At 35.4% G+C, this 25575-nt stretch overlaps 1 protein-coding gene and 1 long non-coding RNA gene across 2 annotated transcripts; one reads left to right on the top strand and one right to left on the bottom strand.

The window, feature by feature from the left end:
• Positions 1–1540: 1540 nt before the first annotated feature.
• Positions 1541–24089, top strand: LOC136831523 (uncharacterized). Its single transcript, XR_010850915.1, has 2 exons — positions 1541–1678; positions 22808–24089. It is a non-coding gene; the product is annotated as an uncharacterized lncRNA (long non-coding RNA).
• Positions 9292–23150, bottom strand: Arl6 (ADP ribosylation factor-like 6). Its single transcript, XM_067092091.1, has 3 exons — positions 22947–23150; positions 14030–14202; positions 9292–12341 (listed from the first exon to the last, which is right to left on the bottom strand). Exons 1-3 carry the CDS (start codon positions 23122–23124, stop codon positions 12117–12119), a joined length of 576 nt encoding a protein of 191 aa, XP_066948192.1. The 5' UTR covers positions 23125–23150; the 3' UTR covers positions 9292–12116.
• Positions 24090–25575: the final 1486 nt, after the last annotated feature.

Genomic DNA, 25575 nt, shown 5'->3' with positions numbered 1-25575 from the left:
CCTCTTTGTAGCAGAGTTTAACTAGACCACTGTGCCCTTTCTAGACTCAGAGCAGTCATTAATGATTTGTTCCCTAATGAGAATTGAAAATTGGAGCAAGAGACCATATGGAATTTATAATGGATGAAAAACAAGCGAAAGACTTACAGCTGAGCCCAAAATAATGCAGCCTAAACCTGGAGCACTTTCCACAATGCACTATGTAAAGCACAGTGAAGTCAGTCCCCCATATCGGAACTTTGCAGTTTTTCTTGGTCCTTTGTTCACTTCTTGCTTCTAAGTACAGTAGATATTTTCTGTCTGTACATCAAGTTTCTGGTGTTTCATCCAAACTCTTCTGCACCTGACTGGAGGGCTTTTTCACTGTCATGCTCTCAGTTCAGCAGAAGGTGATGGTAGCAATTTCTGTAGCTCTAGTTATTATTACAAGGCAGTCTGCAACTCTAGTTGGAAAAGCAGAATGCTACAAGCCCAAGATCCCCACTGGGGAAAGCAGCACAGTATGGAAGAAGAAATTGAGAAGTAAAGAATAAACTTTAAAAGAGGAATAACAGGAAAAACAAAGAGATGAATAACATAAGCAAAGTAAATAAGACTAATAAATAAACTATGTCATGAGGCTCATGTTAGCCTGCTCACCCAGAAAGCATTTGTACCAAGTTTGAACTTCAGGAATTCCAACAATTAAACCAAGGTCTTGTTCAACAGGAATTCTTACTCTTATTGACTCCTAAATTCCTGCTCTTGCAATCAGTTGATTTTACCCATTTCACTTCAATACCTATTGAAGGTTGCAATATATCATATATTAGAAATGACATTTTTTTAGGCAAAGTTAATTGTTTCTTTTCATTTCCTTTCATTTGTGAACATCATCATTCATTTTGCCTGTGCTTTTTTTATAACTTAGTCTTTTGTTTATCCATTAAAAACTTCAGAGCCAGTCTTTTCACCACCGTCCAATTCTTCATATCTCTTCATTGTAATCCTGAAGGCAAATTAGGAAAAAAGTTTTTTATTAATTTCTGTTCAGCATTAACAAATGTCCTATCTAAATCTTTTTAGAGAAAAACAACCCTGCCACACTTAGACTTGTATGAAATAACTAGAAATTCCAGGGCCAGAATGCTATTTAGAGTATAGCATTACTAAGTTCAGGTCTGTGCAGAATTGTTTTAGTGGGATAACTTTAATACAGCCAATGTGAATTTCATTTTTTTAATGTAGACTCTCACATTAATTAACCAGAGTTTATTAGTATTTGGATTTAACTATATGCATATGTTATTGGTCAGTTGGAACATTTTGTAGCATGGTTGTGATGGGTAAATGAAAAACTTTTTTCATAATTTAAACATCATCCTAAGTGAGCTTTATGATGTGTGAAACAGAACATTCAAGAATTGTAAGTTTTATCAGTGTAAGATGTTCAAGTCCTGGAAACATTGGTTTATTCATGTACATTTAGTGTGCAGTCCTGTAGTGTGTAGACCACATAATTTAAGGAAATGCTGATGATTACAATTTGATGTGGTTACAGATTACAAAGTGAGTTCCACAGTGGCAGAGTCCCCTATGCATATACATTGGAGTTGCTTATTCTTCTACCAAGTTTGTGTTGCATAATATACCCTGTAATACTTTCAACTATAAAGTGACCATCCTTCATTTTACCAAGGTAGCATCATTATTTGTTTTTTATATGTTTGTATTTTGTCCAGTTTTGTTCTTTTTGTTTCTAGTCTGTCTTGCTTATCAGCGTACGTCAGGACAACTATAAGTGTATTCACACAGTTTACAGACTTCTTATTTTATTATATATAATATATTCTTAGGAATGTGTAATTTGTTGATAACTTCAGTGGTCAAAATTATTCTTGCACCATTCTCTCAAGCCTGTATGTTTCATCACAGCATCATCACTCATATAGCCCCACATTTGTGGTCCTCAGCAGGTGCAAACATAAATTTTTCCAGCATACTGATTAGAGAATGGTATCTCACAAGGGAGTGTTTTGAGTGGTACATTGTTCCTTCTGGGAATAAACAGTGTCACAGATCAGTTACTGGGTAGAATTAGAAATAGATTGTATATGAATAACTCCCATATTCTATACTACCTCAAACTCATAATATGCTCTTCATATGCATAACAATGCCATTACAAAAGTAGATACTTGGGCCTCTACAGTAGGCTTTCAGTTCTGAACAGAGAAAACTAAAGCAGTCATGTCTTATAAATATATCAGATGGAAGAAGAGTCATGAACTAAAAGTGAGAACTATTCGGACGCCTAAGTTCCAAGCTTAACAATTCTTAAATTTTATCTTTGTAACACACTTATACTGCAAAAAATCCATTGTATAAAAAAACTCAAAAGATGGGCGATCCTCTTCCTCCTCTTCTAATCTCTTGCCCTAATCGCCTTCTGCCAGACTCACTGCATCCTCTCCTGAACTTGTTTGTTTCTCCTATGGCCCATCGGAAATTCTTCTCTGTTCACTCTTGCTGCTGTTCGACCTTCTGGGCCAAGGCAGTTGCCACTCAAACTCACAGGGTAATTCACCATGGAACATTTTCTTCAAGTTTCTTCAGTACAGGCAGTCCCTGGTTAATGGCTGGGGTTCCATTCCTGGCTGAGGCCGATAACCGAAAATTGCTGATAATTATGGTAATAAATGATGTTTACAACGTCTTAAGCACCAATATACCGCTTATTGGTGCCGATAAACTGCTTACCAACAGCGATAAATCGCTTACCGACACTGATAAACCACTTATTATTGCCGAAAATCTGGTTAAGGACATCATTAGCCAAGTGTTGAAAACTGAAATGCTGTTAACCAACACTGCCGATAAGCGAGGGCTGCCTGTATTCGGAAAAACCGATTATTGGCAGTCAGGTGATATGGCCAGGAAACTAATGTTGTGAGAACAATAGTGAAGAGGCAGTCAACTGTGTAATGGAATAGCAAAGTAATGGTGAAAATGACTCCAGTTGCTACCAAAACACTGAAGCCCCTGTGCATTCACTTCCACTTTTTTGGCAGATAGTGTGCCATAACAAGGTAGAAAGTGCACAGCAGAGCTGTGTGTCTGGAGAAAATGTATCCTCCACAAAGTACGGGCTTCTTACTGTCTGGTAAAGGCAGTGTGACTGACTACTTGACGAGTCTTTCCATTACAACCATTGGAGCCAGGAATCCAGCTTTTGGGGCACGGAGCGTTGGGGTCAGTGACTGGTACAGCAGTTGCTTGAACGGTGGTGCCTCTGAACAAGAACAGTGTTGACACTGAGTGGCAGCAGTCCGACGAGCTATTATCCAGCCATGTTTGTGTATTGATACAATTACGGCCTTGAAATAGCGCACAGTGTGAGGATTGCCTTGGCTGCGTCGATGCCCCATGGAGAGTCCCACACGATTGTGCATGATATCGGGAAAAGGGTTGCCATCTGGGACTTTCTTGTGGTCTACAGTTATTGATATACCATTCAAAGTTAAGGAGCACACTGCAAACAGAATGTTAATATGGTTTTCATTTTCTCATTAGGGAACTTTTCACTGCTGCTTGTTTTCACTTCCTGCAATTGCAGTAGTATTTTCCTCGCTTCGTAATATAATTTCATTCTCACTATCACTGTCGTTTTCAGCTTTATTTTTTGGCATTACAATGTCACCATTAGAGCCTAACATTTCCTTGCTGTCCTTGTGGTCAGACATAGGCTCTGGTGTTTCATATTCTATACTAGAGTATATTGTAGTGCCATATATCCTCCAATTTACCTTTTCCTGAATTTCTTGTCCTATTATCCTTTCGTAGTTCTTCCATTAAGTTGATGTTAACAGACACATTAGGCAGTGTTTGGGGAGCACACCTACTAGACTACCATTGGCAGGGACTAGATATTGCAAAACAGGAAACAACATGCTAGTCAAGTTAAAAGCTGTCATCTTAAGCCTCCAAGCATTTGCCTAGCCCTGAGCTGAAAATGTCATAAGTCTGATGACCAACAACTTGATAATTATGGTTTACTCAAAAAATTAGCATGGTACAAGATCCAAGATGCTTTGTTAGTTAACAATGGACACCTTTGTCCAGGCAGAGGTAAACAATGTTCTTTCCAGGAAGGCACAGTACGGTAACAGACTGTCTGCACAGGGGAAAGAGGTCTTCCTGTCAGAATGGTCGTTGCATTCAAAATCTGCAAAGTTCAGCGGTGTCATTAGGGTACGCCATCACTGGATCTTTCCGCAACAAATCTCTGGTGGAAGGTAAACTTTCATGCATTCCCTTCATTTGGACTTATCAGGCAGATCCCAGACAAGCTCTGAGAATCTAGGAACATGAAGATGACCTCGACTGTAACCCTTTGGCCACAGTAGGAGGGTTCTCTGATCTCTTCTCGGTGTTACTGGACAGTTCCAGGAGGTTTTCTATGTAGCAGCTACTGTGTCATTCGCATAGCCTGAGATTCCAAAGGAACCTCAAGATGTTGCAGTTGCAATCTGGGTTTAAACATCTAATCAGGGTTTTCTGTGCACAGAATATGGGTCACTCACTCAATCCCAGTTTTGATCGTTTTCTACAAAATAAAATAATTCTATTTCATATAAAACCAGCAAGTATAATGAAACTTGTATTTTATGTAGAAAAATGCGAGGAAGAAAGCTGTGTTTTATGTGATTACCTACCCAATCCACAGGGTAGACAGTTTTGATATAACTTCCACATTAAACTTAGGTTTCACGGCAATGAAAATCGGCCTTTACAAAATTTTACTTCAGGGATTCAACTTACAAATGGCTGGATACATATTTATTGGGACTGGTAGTTGTAACAGGCCAAGTTTTACTGTTTTGGAGAATAACTTAGGGGTTGTGAGTTTTTGTGTCTGTCAGGCAGCTATTATACAAGTGCTTTGGTTTATTTGCTGAAGGGTTTGTTTTTATTTATAGTGACCCGAGTCAATATAAACAAACACAGGGCTTTTGTCACTGATGTGTATCAGCCTCGAAGTGTTCAATCTTAAACTATAATTTGGGTAATTAAGTATTATGAAGTTTGTTTTTTTAAATTGGTTCTTTTATACTTTCATCACGTATATAAGTTCCCACTTCCAAGTCGCAATGATCTCACAGCCTCATTTCTAGACTACATGAAAAGTGAGACAGGCAGTCGATACATGACTGTGGCTGCAGCTGGTGCATGAGCTGTTCTGCTACTAATTTCTTCAATCTCATTGACAAGTACCTTAACCAAACTGTTGTAAAACAGAATAATTTGGTTTTGGAATCTGTCAGGTTATCACTGATCTTAGCTCTGGTTGTTGTTAATAATGCAACCGAGTTTACTTTTGTATTTTAAATTGTGACTAGGTCAGATTTGGCCCTTTTTTTATCTGCATGGTTTTGGTCAGTAAGTGTAACCACAAAACTGAAAACATGTAGCTAATGTCACATGTCTCAAGGCTCATTGTACTAAACTTTTAGGTCATTGTTGACTACGATCAGAGATGAAGGGTTTTGTTGGATAATTTTATTCATTACCTCACAATTATTGCAAAAACAATTTTTTGTTTCTACCAACTCATTTACATACCAATTTTAAGTATTTTGGCTGAAGTGGTATTGTCACTGATAGCCAAGATAATGAAGACTAAGCATGTGTAGATAACAAAAAAAGATTAAGTTGAGCTGTACAAATTTCTTAACTGCTAGTAGTGCATAACATCAGTTTTACATCGCCTTGAAAACATATTTCTTAACTGCTAGTAGTGCATAACATCAGTTTTACTTCGCCTTGAAAACATTCCTTATAGTTTAGCAGTAATTAATCAGTTTGAGCTGCAACACACTATAAAATTAACAGAGATGGAACAGTAAGCACTGAAAAACAAAGTTGCCTAACCTTAATATTGTCAGAGATTCATAAGTCCAAATACTGGCAAATATGGTTAATGAAATTACAGTTTCAAAATATCAATTCATTTTATTTGTGCAATTTCACAAAAAATAAATTACAAAAAATATCAAAATAACTTCTATTGGTTTTTGTTTCATGGACGGATATAAGTGGACGGACTAGTTTAAACACACATCACACAATGTCATCACTGAGTAAATGGGAAAGTTTATTCAGTAAATATGGAAATAATACCATCAATTCTTAAGTCAGAGAGGTATTATACAATTGAACTCTTGATACTTTTAGCATTGAAAAATAGACACTCTCTGTATTCAACACTTCCAGGACTTTAGCAGAACAGAGAACACAATAAACACCTAATAAATTGATAATGTAAGCATACATGCAATAATATGGTAAATGAGTTGTGAAAAACTCATGTAGTAACATGGAAAGTCAAACCTCCTCAGCCCACTGCAGGGGTTACCACTCAAAGCATGGCACAATAGTTTATACAAAATTTCTTTTTGCAGTTGCTGTCAGTCTCATCTGAATTTTACCAACAGTCTCTTCCACCCTAGTTGTGAAACTTCTTTAACTTTACCTTGCTCAAAGTTTTGCCTCTTATTTAAGAATAAATCCTTCAGGTACAACCTATGAGATTACAGTATATAAATGTGACTCAGAGGTCTCACTGTTAAACTAATTTATAATAGTAACAAAACACCCCAGGTACTGAAATGTATATTTGTACCTGTAGTTGTAATAATTACCTTAAATGCAATATTTTAAAAAATTTCTATTTAAAATTTCTACTAACATTTAATTATATAAGGATAATCATTTATTGAAAATTTTAAACTTAATATTTCTAAAACAGTAAATGGGTTATGTAACTGCCAATTAAAAATATGGTTTGCCAACACACAAACACTTATGAGTACAAATTCTGCTGGTATACCCATTATTTCTTTCATCAGTGTCTTGACAATTATTAAAAAACTACCTCTTTCTGAAAAACCATTTCAGTGGTAAATTTTCTATACGCTTAATTCCAGCTGACAGTAATGACAGAAAAATTTTGTAGAATTAAATTAAGGATGTCAAGCAATTTTCATCCCTTGAGATTCTGAAGATATCTGTAGAAAATACACAGAAAATTACAAAAGACTTTAAAATAAAGTACCACAATAATGCCTAGACAGCACTGAGTGATTGTTAAATTCCATCTCCCTTAAAAGCGAATGATCACTAAACTAGTTCTAATAAAAAGTCTCGCTAGTTTTCCTTATTTTTCACTGCATTTCATAAATAATAACTGCCATGAATAGCAATAAAATATGTATCACTGGAAAGAAAATTAATCATACTTTTTCAATGCAAAAAAGTTCGTAAATTCAAGGTACTGTACCTTTTCTCTATACATTTATGAACTGTTCTCAGCTACTTTGTGGCATTCTGACCTTGTTACTTGCAAATATTTTTAAACAATAACAAAAAGGGCAGTTATTCAGCTTAATTTATACCAAACCAGGATGTCTTGAAAAATAAATTTAAAACAATATGTATAAGTAACATTATCTCTGAGCCCCAGGAATCTCAAAGGGTTGAATGAGACAAAAATTGGATTACGAGGAAGTTAAAGACGTTTGACAGCTAAAGGCAAAAACGATACACCTGCAGCCAAAGGAGTACATCAAAGAACCCTTGATACTACCTCCAGCCAGAAGGTACACGTTAGGTGGTAATCCTCCAACTGGTAATTATCCATACAACCCTACATATGCCAAGACACTGGCTATGAACCTACCAATTCCATACAAGTGTAAAACAAGTGAACAACTATAAAACACAAGAAGAATATATAGATACTGTACTGAATTTCCATTTCTTCTGAAAAGGACGACAGTTTACAACTGGAAACCTGGAAATTTATAACACTATATTGTTGTTCATACTACAGTATATCTTATTGGAACTTACTGTTAATAAAAAATAACTTCCAAACTTAATACCTGATAAATAATACATAATAAAGATTCAGTAGAGGTTTTAAAGTAATTTACAATGACAATCAGGATCAATAATAATTTTCATAAAGGATATACTTGCATACCATGCCTGCAATACAGGAAACCTGGAAAGCATTCCACTGGTAAACGAACATTCAAATTATTAAACCATTTTTCTTTTTGTGTAAAAATCTACCAATGACATGATTAATCAATCAGTTTTCATATCAACAGGACAACTGGCTGGAAATGTTCTGAACTTAAGTGAGACCAGTTCTCTCACAAGAACAATTTTTTGTTTTTTCTTCTTTTTGTAGTTGAAGTGATAAGTGTGAACATGAAAGTACAAACTCTAAAGAAACTATTTTCCCTTTAACCAACGGTGAAATTTAAATTCAGGTTATGATAAAATTTACAGACTACACTAAAGTTTTAAGACATTACTTGAAATGCTATTACACTCAAGCTAGTTTTTTCTTAATGGAAAAAAAAAACTCATAAGCTTATGTTTGAACTTCTTTTAAATGAAGGTTCAACTATTCAGCAGCAACAATTTACTGGATTCTCTCTTAAAATGGCTTTTCTATAATTATAGTTTCACCTAAACTGCAGGCTAGATTCTTAAAAGTAGATATGATGCTGCATGCAAGCAAAGAAGCCATCTGTTTGATTGTCTCTACAATTTTGCCAATAGATTTACTTTATAAAGCTCCAGTAATAGTGGCAAATCAATGTACAGTATATTTATTGTATGACAAGTATTACTGTCTAAAGAATATTAAACTCTTAACATATCTATGGGGTAATATTTCTATATAACTTGCCATGTTTTTTCTACCATTTGCTTTCACTAAAAATGCTGCTTAGGTCTTTCATGAAGCCAGATTTCCTTGAATACCCCATTTATAATTTAAGCAACTTGTTTTATGCCAAAAAGGATAACAATAATAATAATACAAAATACCTCCAGATCTGATAAACCAAAGGAAAGAGTTTCATTCATCAAATTCACTGTACTCTCAATTCTTGAGATAAATAAAAATAATGTGCTCAAAATACTACACGCCTCACTGAAAAGCTGCTTTAGCTTATATCTTGAGAGTGGATGTTTAGAAATTACATTCAGCACCTGAATACCTACTTCAATATGGGTTTTGTAAATAATACAGTACAGTATTCAGGTTGAACAATGCATGAGATCAAATAGTTTTAAAGACACAAATGTTTTGCAATTTGTTAGTACTGTCCATGAAATAACTAGTACTATAATATTTACTTCACTTAAAAGTGTATTGCTTAAAATAAGATCACTGATAATGACTAGTATGGATTTAAATTCACTGTCTTAAAAATGGTAAAATTAAAATTCATCACAAATACAATGGCAACAAAATCAGGTACAGCATAATGACAGGACTAGGGGTAAAATATATTAACAAGCATTAATAAAATAGTGAAGTGTTACTAGACAATTTTTTAAGCTGCCTTACACAAGCAGTTTCTTTGAAACAGTCATTTTGGTCCTAACAGAAACTATTTTTTATCAGTTGTGAAAACAACTGAAATAATTAAAATTAAATTGAAGCGACACACAATTCAAGATCATCATCTTATACCTAAAAATTCATATACATATCAAAATCTGACATGTAATGCATCAAGTTTACATAAAAAATTGACTTTCTGATGTATGTATCACATTAAAACAAGCATGAGGGAAAACTGCACATACGTAACCAATACAGAAAGTTACGTTGACACAAGATCAAACCTTGTCAAATATTGGGCAACAAGCATAAAATTTCTTACTAAAGCCCATAGCACATTACGTGAATTCAAAGGCATGGCTGCTTTCTATGATATGTATATGAGTTGCCCAAAATACAAAAACCCTGTCACAAATAAAAGAACTTGTATTTCCTTTCACAGCATTTCAATAAAAAGATAATGCACATTAGCAGCATGATATTTTATGCACTATTAATACAACAGAAATTTCAGCCAACCCTTCTTGGATATAAGCATTTATAGCTGACTTCAACACTGCAGTTAAAGTCAGCTGCAGTTCCGTTAAAAAGTATCCATGTATATTTCACAGCCTACCCATCAGGATACTGTATGGCCACAATTAGCATGCATAAATGCTGCTCAGGATTAGTACTTCAATTGTAAAATACAAAATTACCAACATACTTTTGTCATACGGAAATATCTTGATCTTTAATAAATTCGAGAAGAATAAGATGACATTAATTTCATGAAAAACTTAAGTTATAAAAAATATAACACCAGTAGCATACATGCAACACACTCAATTTGTTAAAATTATAAAACAAAATTACAAACTGACAGGTACAACAACGGACTTCAGATAATCAAAATGCTGGATCTAAGACCTCAACATCTAAACTTTAAACTTTGGTGTCAATTCAGGTAAAATGTATTAGACCCACAAAGATCCCAAAAATACAAAATTTGTTTCAGCGGTATCACATCAAGTGATCAAGCTGTTTACTATAAGCAAAACAGTTAGCCAGCATGTGAGTCCTCCCAACCCTGTCAAACACTCACTCTTTGATTCTCACTGACACCAGAAATTTACATCAAGCACATGTAACTCCAAGAGAAAGGCTTATTTCTTTAGTGTTAAAGTATAATTTTTGTAATACTCAGGAGTGAAAATGCATCTTTTTCATTAACTAAGTACCAGCAGCTTTATTTATTTGAAGTTGGCAACTGGTACAACAATTTCAATCTTTCCCTCTCACTGTTTCAAAATTTGTGAAAAACGGTATTTCATTAAAATGACAAGTAAAAATCTGTTCTGCATTTATGCAGGATGAAAATATATCAGTTAGGGAAAAGATATAGTGTGTAAAAGGGTAGTCAGCTATTTTGTGTTCTGTTTCGGAATGAAAGAGAATTGAAGCCCAGAACAACTTAGCACAGAAAATAAGATATAGAGAAGTATTTATTAACATGTCTCCTAAAATTGAAAAATCGAAAGATGACAGTGCTTGACAGGGGAAAATACAGGCTTCTCTGATGTATCAAGTCTCACCTACTGTTTAACTACTCTTCCATTTGTTATATGCATAATTTTCAGGCTTTGGTTTGTTAACCATGATCAAATGTTTAAATATAAGTGCGGTAAATGTTTGGAAGGTTTATATGAAACACACGCGCGTTGGCAAAAATTACTTGCTGATTAAAGATGAAAAGATGATGAAAAACATCATGGTGAAAACCACACTCAAAATTACTTGAATTTCCCATATTTTTCACAGCAAACTATGCCGTTATTACTGCTGTTTCGAATTTCTTAAAATACTGAACATTAATATATGATGGATGATCTTAAATCCCATGAAATCCACAGCAGTATAGTTGTCTATCAGGGAAAATGCCTCCTAATCTTCCAGATTTTATGATTATCTGGCATCAGAACATGTAAGATCACAGATGAATCTGACCTTGCATTCCATGCATTAAACAAATCAAACTTCATAAAATATTTCGTATGTTCGTATCGTGTACTGCAATCTTGGAAGTTTAAACTTAAATATTAAAATTGAATTCTGTTTAACAATACTGTATCCATTAATATTAGCCCAATGGTGGATCACTTTTCTGGGTTACTTATACGGCATAATTTCCTTTTGATTCAGTCTTACTAATCCCCTTTTAGAGAGAGAGAATTTACAATCAGCATGGAATGAAATATATAACAGAAAAAGGAAATCAAATGCAACATTAATGTTTAATATGAAAATAGAAAATTGCTGAACCTTATACAAACCTGGTGATCCAGAGGGAACACTCACTAAATAGTCATAGAAAACTGAACCCTTGATGAAGACTTATTTATCACCTAAGAAAGGGACAAAACAAGTAACACATTACTTACAAAACGGCAGATAAGTCTGTCTACCAAACCTGATTTATTGAACAGTATTTCGAGACCAAGTTAAGCCATAAATACCATCTGTAAACAAGAACATGATCTCTGATGAATAATTCATAATGTACCGCAGATGACTGAATGATAAAGAAATAATGCTGATGCTTTGTTCAATACACATTTTCATTTGGCTGAAGTTCAAAACTTTGACGAAGGAAGTCAAGCACGAAGGCTAAATATTATCACGTCTGCAGACTATGCAAAATCAGATTAAGGCTACTTGATCACAGAACATTCTAACGTCTGTTGTTGTTGCCGACATTTTCTTTAATCTGGTTGGTGAGCCATTCAACCCCTTCATGTAACCCTTCACCTGTAATAGCATTTGAAGCAGTGATATGCCATGGCTTGTCAGTAATTCGTTCTAAACCTAAAGCTGCGGATACCTTCACACTACTAACAGCATCACGTACGTCCATCTTGTTAGCAAAGAATAGGATAGGCAGCCGACGATGGCGCATCTGTAATAACAATGAAGAAAGTAGATGGTTTTACCTGAATCCAACATCTTTAAACCCAAAAACAGATTTATTGACTAAAACTTTTAAGTTCATGTGACAAGTTCTAGCAATAAAGATAACAGCAGAAGACCCTTACAAAGAATGGAAATTAAAGAAAATCATCCAAATGTGAACATTTTTTTTTATAATGAACATAATCATGCATAACCTTACTCAGAACCAAATGTATCCAGTAACGACAACTTCATATCTTGAAATAAGAAAGTCCCATTGAGCATGCCTGAGACCCTACTAAGCTGAAGTGATGCTAGAGAGATTTTTATTAATTTACAGACTAAACCTGCATGTGTATGCAGTAGGTAGGTTGGGATAGCCTAGCATAGGCTAAGCAAGGACTATTCCCCTATGCACTTTGCAATAACAAATTTGTTTTTAAACAATTTACCTTAATTTAGTGCCACAGTTCTAGTACTGTACATAATGTCTTTTCTCAATACAGTTTCAGCAATCCCAACAGTTAAGATTTCAGAATGAACTGGCTACAGTAATACCGTGACATACGAGTGAACCAACGTATGAGTTTTTTGAGATATGAGCCGTTGCTCGGTGATTTTTTGCTTTAAGATGCAAGCTGAGATCTGAGCTACGGGCAGCACTTTTCAAAAATATTCATAAAAAATCAGAAGTTATGCCACCAGGCTGGGTACTAAATACATTTTTACGGTAAAAAAGATTTACTAATTTTCAAATATTAATATTTATGTAAACACAACAAAATATCAATAAAATGTTAAAGTAAAATCCCTCAATATTAATCTACGATCATTGCAATATGTAATGTATTAAAAAACTGTCCTGATATTTGTAATTATTTTACTGATGTAAACATAATTCACTGACAGCATGCTATTGGCTGGAAGGGCTGGGAGTAGCCAATCACAAAGCTAGTAGCTTGTTTGTGTACGTACTGTCACTAGTGTTTGAGTTGTATTTTTGTTTCTCTCTCTCTCTCTCTCTCAGATAAGAGAAGAGAGATTTTTATGCATATGCAATTTTTAAGGCAATCTCCCTTCGCACCCCAGAAGAATTCCCCCTCCGAGTGAGGGTTCACTATTAGGAGGTGAGAAAACCAGTTTAGGTTTGTTACCAGGGCAACACTTAAAAACCCAAGGTTTGTCGCTTAATATTAAAATCCAACTTAATAAAACCAGTTTATTTCTTGACAACCTCTTTTATTATGTACTATTATTATTTTTCTATACATTATTTGTTATTTATAAAGTATATTTTTCTTATTTAAAAACATGTAGCCAAAAAAAACTGGTGTGTTTTTAGGAGGCTGGAACGGATTAATAGCATTTCCATTCGATTTGATCTACAAGCTTGGTCACAGAACGAATTAAACTCGTAGGTCAAGGTATCACTGTATACAGGATGGTAAGGTAACTTACATAACATTCTAACTTTGCTCAAAAGTGTCTCAAAGCACTACGGTAACCACAAGGCTACTGACAATGTTATGCTACAACAATACTGTATCACTAATTACGTCTTTTAAATCAAGTTGAAAAAAGCATACATTATCATTGTATAACTAAAAGATGTGGTCTACTATACGTAATGCATGACATTAAAAGCTTCATCAATGATTTTATGAAATAAAGGAGAATTTCATAAATTAATCTTACCTCTGGATGTTGCAGTAACATATCCAATTCATCTTTTGCAACAACAAGGCGAAGTTTATCACTTGAATCGACGACAAAGATTACACCTTCACAATCATGATAATAATGCTCCCAAAGACTACGATAACGACCTTGTCCTGACATGTCGAATGCAGTAAAACCAACATTTTTGGCTGAAAGTGAACACAAACCATTTTATTAATGAAATACTCAACGTAAGTGAAACTCTCAATTTACATTCTACATGGAAATACATTAAAATGTATTTTACATCCATTTCTTCAAGTGCACTTTACTTCTATGCATACATATTGAAAAAACAACACAAATACATTATAATTATTCAGTACCCAAAAGCATAAATACTAAATAAAAATAAACAAGATTCAATTAAAGATTAATTAGCAAACATGGTAGAGGTAAGCTGACAAGAGAAAATTAGTCCCATTACCCCATACTTTAAGTTAGTTATTTTTTCTTTACAACTCACACCTTGGAACATGAAAAGTTAGTATGCGTCATATAGAGATATATTCTGAATACCATCAGATATGGCTGCACGACTAAGATTTTACATGGATCAAAGGATCATTATCTTGATTGGCTTTGTCTCTCTAGCACCCACACCACAATTCTGAAAGCTCTTAAAATATCATGTGCCTAATCCATCATGTGCAATTTGAGTGGGCTAATTGACCCTGTACCGTGTAGTCTGTTGGCCATGTGACTAGTTGCTACTTCCGAGCTGAAACTCTTAAAAAGAAATAATCCTATAAATGGATACTGTAATCCTAGATGAAGCTCCATATGGTGGTTCTCCTGATGTCAATTTCATTTATTTAATTAGAAATGTACTTTATAGTTTGTTCATAATCTGGGAAGAATAATATCTGCAATAGCATTGTCAGCTTTCTGGAAATGAAAGATAGTAGTAATGATCACCAACAAAGATCACTCTTGAAAAGATAGTCACTTAATTTTTATAGCAGTTCCAATTCCATAGTGATCTTCCCTCCTTTGAGCCATACAAAGAAAAAGAGGAGACACAAATATTACTAAGCCATCCCCACAGAGGAGTTAAAAATGCTTGCTGCTTAAGTCCCGTAATACAGTCTTGTGCTCAACCACTTACTGTATCTTCAGTTACTGAAATACAGCTAGATCATAATGCAGAAAGGCTGTAATGGCACAAACGGCGACTAGAAGATACTTGACCACCAACAAAACAGACATTGGTTTGGGGCCATCAAAATTCAATGGACCACTACAAACCGGTAGAACAAAACTCAACCAGTTACCTGTCCTGAAAACGACACTAATCTGAACACAGACATTATGTCTAACCAGCCGTGAACAAAATAAGATGTACATTTATTTTGCCTGTCTTTGGACATAAACAATCCTGAACATCTTCGAATCATAACATTCTAGTAACCTGTCAGCCCGAGGTAATGTTATTGGATTCCATATGGCAATAAATAACACATGACATAGTCTGCTTCCACTCCTACTCTTAATGCACCTTGGTGAATTCTACACACACACACTTGACACCAACCCTTGCAAGTGGTTCTCTATTCCTGCAAAAACTGAAAACTTTTTGGAGAAGTCAAATCAAAGATTATGATCACAGAAGACAACTGATATAATTATCTACTTCGGTGCAGTACAGTCTTGTAATCAATTACTGTCAGCAACAAGTTCTTACTTCAAGGGAAGATTTGGATATGTGAAATCAAATACCTACTGATCAATTGCAACAATGAGTAAACAATAGTCCCCATTCACAACCAACTTTTTTAGCTTTCAAGTATTTTTCCATAGTAGAAATTTAACAATGAGAATGGGAAGCATAATTCTTACAAATGAATTGAGTAATTAAACAAATGTTTTTAAAATATGTGGCAAAATGCAACAATAACCACTGTCAAAGCATTATATATCTTGTATAAAGCATAACAGTGCTTCAGATTTCTTCCTTTTAGTTGGAAGGATTTTAGCATAATGTTCAATATTATGTATATTTACATTTCAATAGATTTTTATGATGAATTATAATACAGGTACAGTACTGGAAAACCATTTGTCTTTGTAAATTACATTTGTCATGAACCAGTCAATTTAATTCTTGGGGTGCTAAAAATCCCAGGCACCTCATTCTACAGCAATAGAAAAAAAAGATTAGCTGACACTGGTGGTTAGTGCATGTGCAAAAGGTCCCTCAGGTCCCCAGTGTTTAAAGTCATTTCCACTTTTCATTTGATTTCAATCTTTACTTTTTAAGTACTACATACCATTTTTTCTTCCTCTCCACAATATTAACACAATGACAAAATTTTAAGTGAATCAATGAAACTTCCTCTGTACTGTAAGCACTTTTACTACTTTTGTTCACCAATGCAGATGTTTACCATCTCTGTGGGTCTTCCGTTCTTGCTTATGCAAGCTTAGGTTCAGACATCACCTTGTAATTCCCACTGCTCTTCAGGGGTCTGTGGGAATTTCCATCAAAAGTTTCCCAATTTGGCTGCTTTTTTTTGTTTCCAACTTCATTCTTTTCACCAGTTCATTCTCTGTCCTATTACTCCTGCTTCCTGTTGCTCCTGCTGCCTGTCACATATCTTTGTGCTCTGCCAAGGCTCCTGTCTCTGACCTTTTCTGCTCACAATCTTTGGGGTGTCATGCACTCTGTAAGTGACATGCGTGCCTACAGTCAACAACCCCCTTGCTTGCATGTCATCAGCTTCGTTCCTACTTTTGCCTTCCTCTTGTACTGCAGTCCTGCTTTCCCCCCTAGTTTGGCAAATCTTCATTGTTCTAATAAGTTACTTCACCCAGTACTTGACCACAGGTACATCTAGCTTCATGTCTGTAATCTCCATGAAGAAGCATCTCAGCTACAGCACTTGTGGAGAACTTCAAGGACAGCCAAGCATCTGCATCTACTTTTTACCTGCCTCAAAAGCACAATTCTGTCATCATCCATGCTATCTAGTCATGCCTGTGACAGCTCTCTCATGAACTTACACTTGCCAGCTTGCCACACCTCAACATACCAAATTTGCTGAGCATCTGCATCCAACTACTAACCTTCATTGCCCACCTCTACATAAAGATCAAATGCCCGTATAGTATGTTTTGCTAAGTACATTCACATGCCTGTACAGTATGCATTTGCTACTAGTTGAGGTTGACAGTGTTTTTACTGGTGCTATGAAACACCAGGCCACTTTTGCAAACAAAGATGTACTGAAGTTGTAGTAGGACAAGCTTGTGGTTGAGAGGATTGTCCTCTCCTTAGTTGTTTTAAGTTGCTTTTTACTAGCCATAAAGTTTTCTCATGGTCAGCCTCCATAATACATTAGAGAGAGGCTGGTACACATGCAGTTTGGTATCTCTCGGCCATACATTACATTCTTCAGTTATCTGAAATGGTTCCAGTCCAGCTCTTGCCCCAGTTCTCTGTAAGGGTTTGGGATCTTCATCTCCCTTTCCAAGGGGTTCCTTAGGTTTTTTCAGGTTCCTTCACCATGTCAGGGTGCCCCCTCAAATATTGTTACTTGGGCTATGTAAAATAATGGGTTTTGTGGTGGAACAATTTTTTTTTTTTAATTAAAACCCAGTACTTAAACCAAAGTGCCACCTCCCAATGCTGCAGCTCCTTTGCAGCTGAATACGACTACACAAAAGGTGTTCCCTTTAACTACAAGGAACCTGAGAGACCTTGTGCTCGTACACTAATATACCAGAGGCAGCTGATCCTTTTTCATCTGCACTGAAATCAGGTATCTGGGATTTTTGTGCAATGCATGATCAGGTTATATAATGGTATTCCGCTGAGGAAGTTTTTTTTTTAATACATATTTACAAATAGTATTTTATACACTAACTACAAAATATTTTACTACATGTCCTTTAGTTTAACATTTTGTCTTCAAAATGAATAAGGGCTGAAAAAAGCAAACTGTAATTATACTGATAGCCATAGAAGCATGGACAGACTAAAACTAAACAAACCGCACGCCCAACAACAACAAAATGAGGAACTATACTCTGTTATGGGTTAAATCATCGACTACAACTGTCACATTCTTTCATTACTAAAGCTATAAACTTCAATTTAGCTGCACTTACAAAAGAAAAAACTCAAGAAAAACCTGGTTGAGTTCAAAGTACTAACACGACTACACCACTCTTATTCACAATAAAAACTACAAAAAAGGAAAATGAAAAACAAAGTTTAAAATAATCTTTGTTTCATACATACAAACCTCTTACTTTTACTAATGCCTACACTTCTGGTAGTGGCAGACAAAGCATGTACTAAATACAAGACCATGATTCAACAAGCATAGCTGTGGGTAGATAGTAGGGGAGACCTAAAAATTCTATCGTAGATGCCAAAAAAGCAGCTAAAGCCACAACTTCTATGATTCAACTGAATGTACCCATTCCTGTGCAGTGATTGTTTGCCATCTGTAAACCCATAATCCATTATAATGACTAACTATAGAATTATGCATCTGACAGTAACAAATTAAAATGGAACAAACTCAGCACTGGATTGTGGCATTTTTCATGGCAACAAGAGCACCACATAAATTTCCCTCCTCTGAACTGGTTACACGTATTTGACTTATACACTCATCCCCTTGGCATTCCAGATCATTGTGGAATAAATGACTATGGATTTCTTCATCATTCGGGATACTGCCTCATATTAGATGGACTTTGAAGGTAGACCTTTCTAATTGTTACCAATACCTTAATGCCATTAGGAGAGTTCCCTAGCAGGCTGCCAATGTTGAACTTCAGGGTTTAGTGCTACTAAGTATATTCCCAGCTGAAAGTGACCCATACCCTTCCACCAAATCACATCTTGCGTGCATGTCTTTCTCATCCTAACCACCTAGTGTCTGTCCTGATCCAATGCTGACCAAGTATGCACTGTCCTTCAAGCACTTCCTGAAATATGGCAGCTGCAGAGAACTTGAGAGGCATCATAAAATTGACACTCCCAAATATGGTCAATTGGGAGGGTTATCAGACCACAACTGAACTGTCCCAAAATCTAAAACCTGAGTCTTTCTTGACTATAAAGAATGGGTACTTTCCCTTGATGGTCAAAAGTGCTGGTGCATTCCAAGACACCACTGTTAAACTCTATTCTGAGCACTGAGGCATGAAAAAACTGACTTCTACACACAGCTGCAATAGACCACAGGCAATATGTTACAGGGATAATACTGTATGAACTGAGAAATTCCAAATGATGCAACATGACCAAGTTGTTTTATATCATACAAACATACACAGGCCTTACAATTGGTTCATTATTACAGCCCAGCCACAATAGATACACAATCACACATATTCGAGACAAATCTCTACAATGAAGGATTCACGATAAAAATGCAAATATCACTCACTCCGACTCTTATGAAGTCTAATTAGAGAAATACCTTATCACATTCCATAATGTTGATGAATATAATGCACATTAACGTCTCCTAATGCTGTAGAACAAATCATCCGCCATTTCAAAACATTGGGACTCGCCAACACACAAACACAACTAACCATATACTTGTACTATATTTCCAACAAAAAAATGAGAATGTATTTTAATGATAAAGATGATGCTGTACTCAAACACAACAGAACCTTACATATCTATTCAACTTTAGACTCTTAAACAATGAAAGTGATGTAAGGCAGCTTAAAAGCACTAGATAAAGTTGTGACATTCTCCTAAGCAACCTTGGTCTCGCAAGTCATCTGACCAACACTAAGCTCAATTCAGCAGCAATTTAATAAACAGCTGCTAAGCCACTACCATCCCTTTAGGCATACAGCAAAAGAAGAAGTTTGCAATTCATATGAACAAACAAAAGTATACCATAACAACAAAAGTTGTTTACCATCTCCTGAGAAAGCATTAAAAAAAAAATGTTTTGATTCAAGTATTTTTGCTAACTACTGTTCCTTTATATGTATCATTACCTCACAAATCATTTCAACTTTTTTAATATTCCACATATATTCAACTACAGAGGAAGGATACTATACAACACAATGTTTACCCTCTCCTGAGTAAGCAAAAGAAAGACAAATCTGGAGTCAGATGACAAATGAATAAACAAAAATTAAAATGAATTATAATACTTATCATGATTCAGGGGCAAAATATAAAAACTGTAAGTTAGAAATGTTTCCAAGGACATAATGCCTACCTGGCTTTCATTAATTACTGCACTTCCAAAAGTCTTTCATTCTTGGTTCATGCACAAAGGAACATGGCAAACAATTCATAAAATTCACAAAATGATCCTGATGTTTCCATCAAACAAACATTCACTTCATGTAAGCCTTGACTTTTCAGTATGGTTAAGAAGCAATCTGAGTTAAAGGAGCTTCAATGAATAGTTTACACTGGGAAACAATGGAAGAGTTTTCACCCTGGATAACACATAAAAATTGGGAACATTTGTTCTAATAGAAACAAATTCTTCCAAACTTATGATTTGTTCAATTCTAAATTTATGTAGTATACAAGCTTATGGCCCTGTTATAACAAAAAATAAAGTGCCTCTTAAAAATATATGTCGTGTATAACATTTGAGACATGTATATGTCCACAAATTACACCACAGTATGTAGCATATTCAAATTATTACAGTATTATTATTCAGAGCACTAACCCTATTCATATGGAACGAGCCCACAAGGCCACTGACTTGAATGATAAATGTTTGGCAAGCTTCAAATACCCTCTACTAATGTCAAAATTTTAAAATTCTTTAACATGAATAAGGTGATTACAGAGTGATCAAAGGATATATGATTATTTCACATGCATGTACGACAAAGACTACAAGAAATTTAGATTTTTAATTATCCACATCAATTAAATCCTATGAGACAGATGCTGTCACTATATTTTGCATCTATTTGTGTCTGAAAATTCTAAATCACTCCAATTGAGTCCAACTGTAAGTATATTTTCATCTATAGTTGTAAGAAACAGACACTAGTTACACCAGAGGGCTGGCTGGTATGGTTAAAATGAAACATTTGAGCTAAAACGAAGCACAACACAAACACTGCCATGCTATTGACATTATTATAGGGTAATTTAACCCAACCCATGAACTGCATTTCTTCCTAGGCTAATTAGAAACACTTCTTCTCAAATGAGGAATGAAAACTGGAGCAACACTATGTTAAAGAAGTTGGACATCTAGGCAGGGAAGGACCAAAGGTTATAAGGCAGAAGGAAATGTAGCCCATGGGCTGAAGAGATGCTGTTAGGAACCTTTCATACTGCTCTGCAAGACACTCTTGTTGCGATGTTGCTTAGCTGTGCACAACCAAAAGACTCACTGAATATCACTATTTAAACAAGCTGTAAAACATGCTATCTTATAAATGGGATAGGCAAGTTGACCATCTAGCTCTAGAGGAGTGCACTGATATTGTCTCCTCATTAAACCCTGGTTGCACCAATGTGCCAATGTTCTCTCAGCTTGTATAAATTAACCTAGTCAGAACATGGCCACACTGGCTTCTGGGAAAATACACAGCTACAATTTTCTAAGTAAATTTTGTGCTCTGAAAGAACAAGATTTAATGTTCTTACCAAAGTCATTAAGATACCAGTCAGTGTGGAGATCAAGAAAACCACCACCATTACCACTCCTGCCAAGGATCTGTCTTTACCATGAAAAACACTTGCCAAAAAAAGTTCATGTAAGGCTCTCAAAAGAAAAGACACTTAAGTGTCAGTAAATGAAAGAGACGCCTCCAATTAACAGCAGGCTCTCAAAAGGATGCAAAAGTAGACCTGGTAAACCAAAATGTTTCTCCCATTTTCTAAATGAAAAATTAATTTTAAAAGACAATATAGTACATTAGAATCACCAAATTTTAAGGCCAGTAATCTGAATAGTACTGTTATGACAAGCCCAGCACTGTAATATTATGCAGTCATCTTCCTCATTACTTTCAAAGACAAGCCCATCTTGAGTCAAAATTGTTGAAGCATCATCCTTCTAAACAATGACAATGGATTTTCTTGTCTTTCATGAAACAGACACTGATGGTAAGGTCAACCACGAGTTAATCACTATATGATAAGTAATTTTTGTGAATGCAAGGAAGCACAGTTTTTAAAATCAGCAAGAGAATTAATAATTACTGGCATTGGCACTTTCTTCACTATTACATGATCTTACCTCTACACCATCAATTTAGGCATGTGTCAAATAAGTGATAATGTATTTGTGCAGGAACACTAAAAATTCACCATAAACTAAATCCTCTACAAGCACTAGTCCATTAAGAAGCTAGTGACAATGGTTTTTGGTTGGTTTCCTGTCATAATTAGGTGCCAATAGGTAGAACAAATATATATTTCTGTAACACTTCATTTAAAAACTAACTTAAATTAATGAGAATACTCCAGCATCACAACTGACTAAGAGTTGACAAATGCTACATTAGACTCAGTATATGACAGCCACCATTTTCCATTTCCTAGTGCCAAATTTCAATGAAAAATTGATGACTAATATAAGTTGTAACGTGTTCATGTGTTCATTTGATCAACATAGGCAATACCAAAAACTTTCAGTTTTAATTTACCTAGTTATCCTTCAGAGGCTAGAAACAAATCCAGTTTGCAAACACCAATCCAAAAATGTATACTACAGTATATGTTTTCTCTAAATACTGTACAGTAATAGTTTTCATTCATTTCAATTTTCCATTTCATAACAGGTCATGAATAGATACATAGTGGCAACATCTCCCATGAAAATACATGAAGGCTTGTTGGTTGCAGGATTACGAGTCGCCTGCGTCACCTAATTCATATAAAATACTGTACTGTCTACAGGAAAATGGTAGGTTACTATACCTTTAAATTTTTCAACATTGAAGCCAACAGTAGGGACGATTTCTGCAGTCTTCTGGTCTTCGGTTTTGAAGTGGTTCAACATGGTAGACTTTCCCGAGTTGTCCAGGCCTATGACTAAAACACTAGCTTCTCTTTTCTTCAAGCCAAGGAAAAATGCTAATTTGTCGAACATTCCCATGGTCAAAATTACAAGTAAACCGTTCACAAGCTGAATATCAATATATTTAAGTAATTTCACACTTCTTAATAGTTTTTCTTAATACAGTAATCAATTATATAAGTTTAGTTCTTGCGGCACTTCATTTTTCTTTCTCCAGTTGAAAACTTCTTAGGATGAAAAGTAGAATCTGAAAAAAAATATATATATTTCTTATTAAAATACAATTACCTTTTTCAATACACACTTCACTCATGTTTTGCTTTTCATGTGTTTGTGCAAGTCCCCACACAATCATATCTTAAAAGAGGAAGAAGATGAATTGCTATTTTTTAACAGCACAAAGGTTACTACTGTACTAGGTAAATCTCCTTTGGGTCACAGATGGAAACTTTGACAACTCATTGCGTCTTCTGAACCAGCTGCATTAGAACACAAGGGCTAGGGTGTGGGCTGTCAAGGAAAAAGTAAGGCTTCTTCAGATGCATTGGCTTGTTGCCTACCATCATCCTTGTCTGTGCTTTGATCCAGACAAAGTACCCTTTTCAGGACAATGTGATACTGTAAATAACATGGCTCAAATGTTCATAATCTTCCTTTAGAATGAGTAGGTGGCACACTCTCTAAAATGCTAGGCAATGGCACCAAGCCATTGAAGAAGACTGGAGAAAACTAGATGTGAGGCTACTATAATGTTACCTGGAAGTATGAGACATATGTCCAGGCTTGATGATGGGGAAAACTATATGCAGAATGATGCTTGATAATGAATTAAAAATTTTACAAAATATAGTCCTGCAGTACCACAGGCAGTAATACTTTACACAGAAAAAATTAACCTGACAAAAACAGATTACTGTACATACTAAGAAAAAATGTAGAAAAGGCTTAATAACGGACACTATGCTAACATAGTACCCAGAACAGCTAAAATGTGCAAAAAGCAAATGTACAGAATTAAAAAAAAAAAAAAAAAAAAAAAAAAACTAGAAATACTGTATACTCTAATACTTCAACTTATTAAATAGGAACTTAATGTAATTTATCCGCACTGAAGACTTAAGAATAATGTAGTGTGCTCCAACTGTGTTGTGGAGTGACATTTTAAGACCCAGGAACCAGTTAAGAACCTGGCACGGGCTCTAGCTCTTCAACAGCCACTTTTTGATAAATGGACAGTTTATCTGCTTACAGAAGCATAGCTTTACGATTTTCTCAAAATTCTATGGGTCTGTATCTCCTAAGCCATATATTTGGTTATTTATGTTCCCCCTTTATTCCCTTTCTTTTTTTACAATCTCTGCTTCTGTAAGCAGATAAACTGCTCATTTTATCATTGTTTTCCATGGTTCAAAAAATATTTTGGTATTTCTAAGCAAGAGCTTAATTGATTTTTCCTATATTTTTAGTGTTGTTGATGAAGGAGGTAGTGTTGTTTACTGTCGTTCAATTATTATTAACCTCATATCTACCTAACATAGTTGGGATCCTTTGGGAACGCAGGGTTTTGGAAACGTCTGGAGAAAGACTGGATCGCCATGTTGTTGTTATGGAATGGTTCCGCGCATGCACAATTCATCAGGGAGCTATATGTTTAAGAAGGGATTGGCTAAGGAAACCTATTATAAAAGAAACAACTAATCTAACATACCCTAACCTAACCTAACCTAGCCTAGCAGGCTGTGTTACTTAGTTGGAGGGCAAAGGCCCCGGTGAAGTAAACTCCACTTTTTACTAAAAGCTCCCCTATAGCACTATACATGCGCGATAGCATTCCAGGATGGCCAGCGTACAACTTCTGAGGTTAATTTCGGGTTAATTACTGTCAACCGACAAAAAAAAAAAATAAATAAATAAATAAATTCTTGATGAGCAGCCAAGATAAAGCTTTACTTTTGTTGCGCGGCCTGATTCCTGCCAGTCATCGACTGGAACAGGTTCCCCATACATAAATAGACATTACCTTTCCTGTAATGCCAGGTCCTAACCTAACCAGGGTAATTTTTCGGAAGACTCCAGCCAGCCAATTCGGAAGGTTCCAGCTAGCCATTTTTGCATGAAAAACCATTTTGGGTTTTCATACAAAAATGGCAAGGAAATGATAGGGCACTAAAAACACCTAAAAACACCAACCTGACGTAACCTAGGGGTGTTTACTGGTCACAATTTTGCCGTATTAGCTACAGAGGGGGTGGGGGGCTGGTATTGTCTTACCTTATAAGTCGTAATTTGATTAATTATTTTTCTCTTAATAGGCATTTGCGAAGATCATATATTGAGATGAATTTTTTTGTTTTGATGTGTTTTACCCAAGAAAAATATAAATTACAATGTGGGAGGTGGATATTACAATGTGGGAGGTGGCTGGAATCTTCCAAAAATTAACCCTAACCAGATCTTACCTACCTAACCTAACTTAGGGCAATGTGACCTGACCTGGCGGGGGGGGTAGGCAGCAACCCTGTTCCGGTC

This window comes from Macrobrachium rosenbergii, chromosome 48, assembly GCF_040412425.1.
Source record: "Macrobrachium rosenbergii isolate ZJJX-2024 chromosome 48, ASM4041242v1, whole genome shotgun sequence".
NCBI classification, from domain to species: domain Eukaryota; kingdom Metazoa; phylum Arthropoda; class Malacostraca; order Decapoda; family Palaemonidae; genus Macrobrachium; species Macrobrachium rosenbergii.
Note: the sequence above shows the minus strand (reverse complement) of the source record. Positions and strands in the feature narration are given on the sequence as shown.

What these genes read in the sequence shown, in the direction of transcription:
- Arl6 (XM_067092091.1), bottom strand. Translation starts at nt 23,124, where the DNA reads ATGGGAATGTTCGACAAATTAGCATTTTTCCTTGGCTTGAAGAAAAGA. An exon ending in CAATGTTGAAAAATTTAAAG is followed by an intron (nt 14,203 to 22,946) that starts GTATAGTAACCT and finishes GTTCACTTTCAG; the next exon opens with CCAAAAATGTTGGTTTTACT. An exon ending in TGTTACTGCAACATCCAGAG is followed by an intron (nt 12,342 to 14,029) that starts GTAAGATTAATT and finishes TTGTTATTACAG; the next exon opens with ATGCGCCATCGTCGGCTGCC.